Below are 9,991 nucleotides of genomic sequence, written 5' to 3' on the forward strand. Positions count from 1 at the left end.
CCTCAAATTTTCTACCAAACAGATTTCCATTGATTTTCATGTAGGCCATCACATTAACAAATGAAGGTCAACATTTTGTTTAGAAATTTGCTCTGATATGATTCTTTTTCCGTTGGTGTGATCAAGGATTTTGTAATAGAGAGGAAGCACAGTTTGTTGATTGAAATAACGATTCTGATTAGTTAAAAGTAGGCCTTGTTAACAATATGGCCATTACCATTAAGCAATTGAGTACAAACCTTGAATTTGCAGGGCCCCAAGTACGCCACTTTAGGTGCTGGACCTAGCCCTAAACCTAACCTGAAACCCAACCCTAACTTTTAATGAAATAGAGGCAGGAGCAATTGTCACTAGAGCGAATGTCTAAGCACAAACTATGTCTGCAAGGCGGATTCCATTCATATATGAATTCATAAGTGAATCATTAGGCATTTTGGGAAGGAACACTAATAATATTTCAATACATATAAGTAAACTGGTGGCCTACTGAGAGAAACACAAATGATGGATGCGAACACTGCTTGCATTGGGTTTTCAGGGCATTTTATTGACTATTTTGTCATATTGTCTTAATTTACAGGTTATTCCTTGGAGTCCTTGACCTTCTTGGTTCCACGCAGACGTCCGGTACGGCGGGCAGCGATCAGACCGACCTGAGATAGGAAAGCAAGCGAGAAGAGAAATGAGATTAATACATGTAGGAATAATAATAATACTCTGTATGGCATATGGTAATAAAACTTTGTACAGCACATTTTAGATAAGAAAGGTCAGTTTTTAAAGATGCATTTTTGGAATTGAGGTGGAAAAAAAGCAAGATGTCCTTGTGCATAACTCTTCATTCCATGAAGGGTTGCTCCACTAAGGAATTTGACCCAAATGTTCCTACCGTTTCCACAAAACATGAAAATTGACCTCTAAATTTGAAGACTTATTCATCATGCCTAATTATACACCCTGCAAAACTTAAACAATCACCGTTACAGTGAACCTTGTTATGAATTAAAACAGTTGCAACATCTCTTCTTATAACAAGGTAATTCGGCCGGTCCGGCTTCATTGTATTGTATTCTATTCTTTTCAACCGATAAAAGAAGGTTTCATGATGAGAAACATTCCTTCGTCCTCGAGAGAGATTCATGCTACAAGTAACAAGATTCCACTGTGTCTCCACATGCACTAGTTGGTCTGTATTCTACTAATTCAATTCAACCTGAACCTGTGTCTGAAATTATGTTTAACAATATGACTGTAGGGCACTCAGGGGGAACGGTTTTAATACTCATGTCATCATGTGGCTAACCTGGGTAAGACATATATTATTATTATTATTATCGTTATCATTATTATTTATGTGATAATGACCTCAGACTTACTTCCCTCTTTGCCCCGGGTACAAGATCACATTTAACAAAAAGGAAAACTTAAAACTTCAGACCAGCTTCCTTTATTTTAAATATAACCCTGATTTTGAGCAAAGGCCTCAAATCAAAGTAGGGGGCCAGTTACACAAACATAATGTTAGCAAATGACTATGATATTCAGTAAGCTTTGTCGACAGGGCCCAGGTTAAAATTTCAGTAGAATACAGGCTGTCGAGTTTGAATCTTGAACCTACCTTGCGACCAGCCGAGGTGTCCCTCCTGACTGTAGAGGGTGTACCAATATGTTGATGGTTTCCACCACCGTGGGGATGGTCAACGGGGTTCATAGCAACACCACGCACTCGGGGCCAGCAGTTACGTTTGACCTTGTACTTGAAGTAGGCACGTCCAGCCTTCAAGAGGGGCTTGTCGATACGTCCGCCACCAGCAACAACTCCTGTTCAAATGAAAAAGGAAATGGTGTCGTTTTTAGAGAATGCATGTTTGACAAGAAATCAAGTTGGTTAGAAAAATCAAACTATGGCAATATAAACGAGAGAAGGAAGTGACCAGAATAGTATGAAGAGGCTCAAACGTCACAGGGGGCCTTGCTTTTTTTCAGAACAAAGAATAGACTATAATTTCTTCTTTTGGATCTTCCACCAATAAAGGAAAAATCCATTTATTATGGATTGAATAAAATGATAACTTCTATGAAAATACAGCACATTTAAAAATGCCATTGCCTATTTCTGTGGCAACCTGGAGTACATTAGCACATATCAATACATAATTTGTTGCAAAATTGAAGTAATCATGGTCAACTTTCAGTGAATTCCTTACTCCTTGAGAGTGACAGATACGAGTAATACGCATAGTCATTGTTATCATCATAGTAATTTACTCACCGACCATGGCCCTGTTGGCTGAGGGCACGACCTTCTTGGAGCCGGAAGGAAGCTTGATACGGGACTTCTTGGTATCAGGGTTGTGGGAGACCACAGTGGCGTAGTTGCCAGAGCAGCGAGCCAGCTTGCCCCTGTCTCCTGCCTTCTCCTCCACGGAGCAGATGACGGTTCCTTCGGGCATGGAGCCGAGTGGGAGCACGTTGCCAATGTTCAGAGTGGCTGAGATTACAAAATTAGGCAATCAACATTTTCTGATTAGTAAATTTAGAATAACGTTTGCTGACCCACAAACTCAGGGCGAACATCTTAGAATAACTGTTAGACAGTTTGTTTACCAATTCATACAAGGGCGTATCTCGGGAATTTGGTAACCATACATTACAAAATATTGTGGGAAACGTGGCATAAGATATATCATCTTACTACATATATGGTCTGATCCAAGCTCTAAAAGGGCTTGGATACTAACAGTCGTACTAAAAATCTAAATGACGTTGGTAAAATATAGGACAAAATAGTTTGCACTTTCACTGTAACAAACTTTTCTTCTACCATCAATGATGGGCAAACTATCTTTCATCACATGATTTACTTTTGACCAATCGTAGTGCAAGATTCTTAGTATGTAGAAGATAACAAGAAATTGCTACCTCGTTTGCCGCAGTAGATGAACTGTCCAGTGTACATGCCCTCTGGTGCGATCATGAGCTCAGTACGCTTCTTGTACCTGTAGGGGTCACGGAACTGGATCCTAGCAAGGGGAGCACCACGTCCGGGGTCGTGGATGATTTCCTAAAAGAAGAGAAAAAAATGATATCAGAAAATTTAATTTGAAGTACAGTGGAAAGGCCTCTCATCTGGCAACATAGACTGGAGTTTCTAATCACTATTTTCATGTACAAATTGGCAACTATTTCGTTGCCTTGTGTAATTTTCATCTTAAATAAGGTTCATTTAAATACATATATTAATTTGTTTTTTTTTAAGAATGAAAAAGTGAAAGGTAAAGGATTGATGCCCACTTGAGTAGACAAAGATTAATCATTAAAAACCTTTGGATGGCTCTGAACTGCTACATATGCATAGGTTGAGACGTACAAGAGTTGAATTTCCAATATCCTTTTCCCTTTTCTTGCTGAATTGGACATCACCATTTTCAAATTGCTTGGAGGGCAGCATATTCTAATTACCCCAGGCCAAGCTGACAAATTGGTTTAATTAAAGCATGCAACTTGAAACGAACACTGCAATATACCCGTCTTTTCACTTAATTGTGTTTGTACAATTCAATTCAATCTCTTTCAGCCCCTTCCCTTCTTGTTCCCTAATCCCCCAATCAGGCCTACTTCACTTGACTGCTTCCCAGGCCTCGAATTACATCAAATTTGGGTCAAGGCCACTTTTTTGAGAGGGCACAAATCCACTGAAAGGGGCACAAATCTATCCTAAGGGGCACTAAGGCCAACGTGGAAAGTGCGCGTAAAATCACCTCACGCCGTTGTTTTCAAGGTGGGGGAGGGGGGGGGGGGATATGTGCACCCAGGGGCGGATCCAGGATCTCTTCCTTGGGGGGGGGGGGGGGGGGGCCACTTTTTTTTTGTCCCCCAAAAAAATCGCAACGACTCAGCCAGCCGCTGAATAAGCGGGGGGGGGGGGGGGGGGGGGGGGGGGGGGGGGGGTGAGGTCACCTTTTTAGATGTGTGTGTGTGTTTCATTTAAAAAAAAAAAAAAGGGGGGGGGTTTGCTCCAAAATACAGACATAAAAAAAACTGAAGGGGGGGGGGTTTAACGCCCCAAACCCCCCCCCCCCCTGCGTACGTGCCTGCTCGTCTGAATACAGTTCCCCTCCCTCCGCGCAAAGCGCGGAAGCTTTTACTTTTCATTAAATCATTAGAGAACGAAGAGGATTCGTTGTACCGTTTTTTACTTTTAATCCTCGTCTAAATTCATCCCCCCCCCCCCCGCAAAGCTCGGAAGCTTTTACGTTTCATTAAATCATTAGAGAACGAAGAGGATTCGTTGTACCGTTTTTTACTCTTAATCCTCGTCTAAATTCATCCCCCCCCCCTCCCCCGCAAAGCTCGGAAGCTTTTACGTTTCATTAAATCATTAGAGAAAGAAGACGATTCGTTGTCCCGTTTTTTACTCTTAATCCTCGTCTAAATTCATCCCCCCCCCTCCCCGCAAAGCTCGGAAGCTTTTACGTTTTATTAAATCATTAGAGAAAGAAGACAATTCGTTGTATCGTTCTCGACTCTTAATCCTTGTCTAAATTCAGTTACCCCACCTCCTGCGCGATCGAAGCGCGGAAGCTTTTGACATTTAATTTAATTATTAGAGAAACAAGACGATTCGTTGTACCGTTCTCGAAAATAATCCTCGCCTGCATGAATACAGTTTTCCCCTTCCCGCGCAAAGCGCGGAAGCTTTTATGTTTCATTAAATCATTAGAGAAAGAAGACGATTCGTTGTACCGTTCTCGACTCTTAATCCTTGTCTGAATTTCAAAAATGTTTTTTGTCTGCTCCTTTTTCTTCATACGTCCTCTTCCTTTTCTCTCCTCTCTTTTTTTGGCTTTTTTTTTTGGGGGGGGGGCGCCCCACTGCCCCCCCCCCCCGGCTACGTGCCTGCGGTCAGATGAACATCTTTTGATACCTTGTTCGCCCCGGAAACTCATGGGTTGAAGGCAAATTACGGTCAGATAAGCATTCAGGGGCCCGCCTCAGGGCCCTTGTGGAGTCGAGGGTGCGGAAACCCTGAATTTCAGGGGTTTCAGGCATTTGATTTCGGTCAGATGAATATATTTTTATACCTTATTTGTGACACTGGCAGGATACTGATTGGCGTGAGGTCCAGCAGGCGGAGCCCCAGAAGCCCATGGGTTTAAAGCATTACATTACCGTCAGATTAGCATCCAGTGGGGTCCAGGGGGCAGAGCCCCCGGAAGCTCAGGGGTTTAAGCATTTGATTACGGTCAGATGAACATGTTTTTATACTTTATTTGTGACACTGGCAGGACACTGATTGGCGTGAGGTCCAGCGGGCGGAGCCCCCAGAAGATCAAGGGTTTTAGGCACTAAATTGCAGTCAGATGAGTATCAAGAGGCCTGCCAAAGGGCCCTTGGTTGGGTCCCGGGGGCAGAGCCCACGGAAGCTCAGGGGTTTTAGGCGTTTAATTACGATCAGATGAGCAATTTTTGATACCTTATTTTGTTGAGAAACTGGTAGTTAACTATTTTTTCTTTCTTGCTCTCTTTCTTTCTATTTCTCTTAAAAAAAATTTCAAAAAAAAAATGGGGGGGGGGGGGAGCTGGAAGGGGGGGGGGGGAGTTTCCCCCTTTGACGTTTTATTGAATTATTAGAGAAAGAAGATGATTCGTTTTAGTTGTACCGTTCTTGACTCTTTATCCTTTTCTGAATTCCAAGGGAAGCGCGGAAGCTTAGACGTTTTTAATAAATTAGGGAAAGAAGACGATTCGTCTCGATCTCGACTACCGGTATTATCCTTTTCTGAACTCAATTCACACCCCTCCCGCGCGATGGGAGGAAGCTATGACGTTTTAATTAAAACGTATGGGAAAGAAGACGATTCTTTGTACCATTATCTCGACTCTTAATCCTTTTCTGATTTAATTCCAGACCCTCCTCCCGAGAAAAATCCAAGTTTTTCACTGATTAAAAACTGTGAAAACGCACCAAAAAAGGTCACAACGCGAAGTAAAGATGTTAAACCAACGAAGGGTAAACAAAACTTCCCGATATTGATTGGTTCAAATAAAAAGGATGGATTGAAAAACTAAGCCTGAGTCATTACGGTTTTTGTGCCAAACGTTCAGTCATTTGGATGAAGACATGCTTTCATATCTCCGTATCGGCAATTAAGTCCCGCCAATTTATTTAGGAGTTCCATAGTGGAAATTAAGTCTCACCAATAATTATTGTTTTAGATCTCCGTAGGGGCAACAAAGTCTTGCCGATTATCATTGTTTTAGATCTCCGTAGGGGCAACAAAGCCTTGCTGATAATTATTGTTTTTAGAGCTCCGTAAAGGCAACAAAACCTTCCAGTAATTATTGTTTTTAGAGCTCCGGAGGGGCAACAAAAACCTTCCTGTAATTATTGTTTTTAGAGCTCCGGAGGGGCAACAAAACCTTCCGGTAATTATTGTTTTTAGAGCTCCGTAGGAGCAACAAAACCTTCCGGTAATTACTGTTTTTAGAGCTCCGGAGGGGCAACAAAACCTTGCCGATTATTATTGTTTTTAGAGGTCCGTAGGTGCAACTAAACCTTGCCGATAATTATTGTTTTTAGAGCTCCGGAGGGGCAACAAAACCTTCCGATAATTATTGTTTTTAGAGCCTCGGAGGGGCAACAAAACCTTGCCGACTATTATTGTTTTTAGAGCCTCGGAGGGGCAACAAAACCTTGCCGATAAATATTGTTTTTAGAGCTCCGGAGGGGTAACAAAACCTTGCCGACTATTATTGTTTTTAGAGCTCCGGAGGGGCAACATAACCTTCCGGTAATTATTGTTTTTAGAGCTCCGGAGGGGCAACAAAACCTTGCCGACTATAATTGTTTTTAGAGCTCCATAGGGGCAACAAAACCTTCCGGTAATTATTGTTTTTAGAGCTCCGGAGGGGCAACAAAACCTTCCGATAATTATTGTTTTTAGAGCATCGGAGGGGCAACAAAACCTTGCCGACTATCATTGTTTTTAGAGCTCCGGAGGGGCTACAAAACCTTCCGGTAATTATTGTTTTTAGAGCTCCGGAGGGGCAACAAAACCTTCCGATAATTATTGTTTTTAGAGCCTCGGACGGGCAACAAAACCTTGCCGACTATCATTGTTTTTAGAGCTCCGGAGGGGCAACAAAACTTTGCCGACTTATCATTGTTTTTAGAGCTCCGGAGGGGCAACAAAACCTTCCGGTAATTATTGTTTTTAGAGCTCCGGAGGGGCAACAAAACCTTCCGATAATTATTGTTTTTAGAGCCTCGGAGGGGCAACAAAACCTTGCCGACTATCATTGTTTTTAGAGCTCCGGAGGGGCAACAAAACCTTCGGTAATTATTGTTTTTAGAGCTCCGGAGGGGCAACAAAACCTTCCGATAATTATTGTTTTTAGAGCCTCGGAGGGGCAACAAAACCTTGCCGACTATCATTGTTTTTAGAGCTCCGGAGGGGCAACAAAACCTTCCGGTAATTATTGTTTTTAGAGCTCCGGAGGGGCAACAAAACCTTGCCGATAAATACTGTTTTTAAAGCTCCGGAGGGGCAACCAAACCTTGCCGACTATTATTGTTTTTAGAGCTCTGGAGGGGCAACAAAACTTTGCCGACTATCATTGTTTTTAGAGCTCCGGAGGGGCAACAAAACCTTCCGGTAATTATTGTTTTTAGAGCTCCGGAGGGGCAACAAAACCTTGCCGACTATCATTGTTTTTAGAGCTCCGGAGGGGCAACAAAACCTTGCTGACTATCATTGTTTTTTAGAGCTCCGTATGGGCAACAAAACCTTTTTGAACATTACAAGTCGGGTTGGCTTACGATGACTATAATGTCGGCAAAACTTTTGTGGATTAAAATATTGTGGCCGTAAACGGTTTGATTTTGAAAAGGGCATTCCGGCCAGTGAGAGGGGCATGGCGGCAAATTGCCGATTGCCGGGGGTAATTCGAGCCCTGGCTTCCAAACCAAAATACCTCTACAATTCATATTTATTTTCTTCACTATGCCTTGTAGCCTTCAGAACAGCCACTACATAATTCCAGTAATTATTACAGTCAAACTTGCTTTAGTAACCACCTGTCTTCAAAGGCCACATTTGTTGTTTCCCTTGAAAATGATTTCTCATTGAATCATGTACTAAAGGAACCCGTCTACAAAGAACATCCGTCTACAAAGGCCACTCTTGTGTTTCCCTTGGATGGTCGCTATAGACAGGTTTGACTGTATTACTAAATGATTCACCCACCTTGACGATGCCCTTGAGGTATCCATGACGCTCTGCGTAGTCGATGGATCGGAGTCTGGGGGCTCCTTCCTGTGCTTGTTGTGCGATCTGAAGACGCTTCCCGCTCCCTTACGCTGTCCACGGATCACTCGACCCATGGTGAAATCTAGCAATGAGAAAATATCAAAGTTATTTGCTAAATATTTTACATCTCGTCACGTCATGCCTTTGCTCAACCCGTTTTAAACTTTTATTTTAAGAGGAACGGGATGTCAGAAGCCACAATTTGTCAATTCTTCAAATCCTTAATTAGACGACCCTACCCACATCAGAGGCTAACGAACAAAAGAGACAGAAATTTTCGGTCTACCCCCCCCCCCCCCCCCCCCCCCCCCGAAAATCACCAACGTGGCAATGAATGACAAGTGGTGGCTCATTTCAAGAGGATGCAGAGCCAATGAGAGTTAAATAATAAGATGATCATGAGCAGTAGGGGTGCTGGTCCGAGAATACGGATCGTCTTTGTAAACGCCGACCAATGCTTCCTCAAGTCGAGGATTGTCTGCAACAAAGCAGATGTTCCATATTTTGATCGGCACATTGGCGATGCAAAAAACGGATTCCGGGATGATTTTCTTGATGCATTTTACGTTGACTTGGTACAGAGACCTTCACATTATGAGCAATAAATCCTTGGAAGACGGACAACCCATAAAAATAGATGGTCAACTAGGCCTAGGGTTATTTCCCTTCGGTAATCCATATTTGGCATTGCCAGCGAGCAGTTCGGTAACCCAGAACCCGCAGAGCGCCGATGAAAACAAACGTCCGCGAAAATGCAGATGATCCTTGTTTATGAGGACGCATTTTGTCCGCATTTATGAGGACGATTCGCATTCTCGGACCGGCGCCCCTACTGATGAGACACGAATCATTGTGATGTAATGTCTTCATTGATATTTTACCAATTATCTGATCATGATTAAAATAGTCTAATATTCATTACAATTTATTCTCCTGAAACTGGTGAAACCCGGCTCCTATCCAAATCGAAAACCAAACAAGGTCGTCACACATTGTCCACGAAACATCACCAACATACACTCTCAAATTAGTCTCATTCTTGCAGTTGCTTGTCGCAGATCTCAGATAGATCTAGTCCAATTAAGTCTTCGCATACCCTGCCCTTTATTTAATCATTTAACCCAAGCCTTAGACCCCAAATATGACGGGTAGTTTCTCAAACGCATCCCCGGCCCACTGCATTTGCAATACACTTCGCTACACCATCGACACTTCAGTTCCAATATAACACAACACAGAGATGTGAAGTCCGAATAGTATGGATGTTTCCTTATGAAACAGTAAAATATCATCTAAATTCTACAGATAAACCCTGACAATATATAACGAGTCTATATCATTTAACTTTTTTTCATATTTTATACATGATGGTAAATACATCGGCCAGATTTAAGTGATTTAACCAGCCATCTTTTAATTTTCATTTACCTTCAGTACGGACTTCAACTAAAAAAGGTCGTGTAACAGATGATGCCAATTTTGCCGAATAAATTTAGTACAAATTCAAATTTGATTTTCCTCTACATAACTAATACAAAAAAGGATTTATATTTCATTCTTTCGTTTAAATAAATAATTCAAAGATTATAAAGAGAGATATTGTAGAATATAAATATTTTATATTAATATGATATTTTTACATTTCACTAATTTTGCCCAATCCCTTCCGCAAATTGGCA

General features: G+C 42.0%; 1 protein-coding gene across 1 annotated transcript; it reads right to left on the bottom strand.

Moving 5' to 3' along the window:
* Positions 1 to 526: 526 nt before the first annotated feature.
* LOC592315 (60S ribosomal protein L8) lies at positions 527 to 8,394 on the bottom strand. The gene is given in 6 exon segments (XM_011669813.2): positions 527 to 653; positions 1,619 to 1,821; positions 2,273 to 2,491; positions 2,923 to 3,064; positions 8,250 to 8,323; positions 8,326 to 8,394. Coding segments are annotated over 6 exon segments (771 nt in total). The 5' UTR covers positions 8,387 to 8,394; the 3' UTR covers positions 527 to 581.
* Between the last annotated feature and the right edge of the window lie 1,597 nt (positions 8,395 to 9,991).

Source organism: Strongylocentrotus purpuratus, unplaced genomic scaffold (assembly GCF_000002235.5).
Source record: "Strongylocentrotus purpuratus isolate Spur 01 unplaced genomic scaffold, Spur_5.0 spur5_scaffold_12, whole genome shotgun sequence".
NCBI classification, from domain to species: domain Eukaryota; kingdom Metazoa; phylum Echinodermata; class Echinoidea; order Camarodonta; family Strongylocentrotidae; genus Strongylocentrotus; species Strongylocentrotus purpuratus.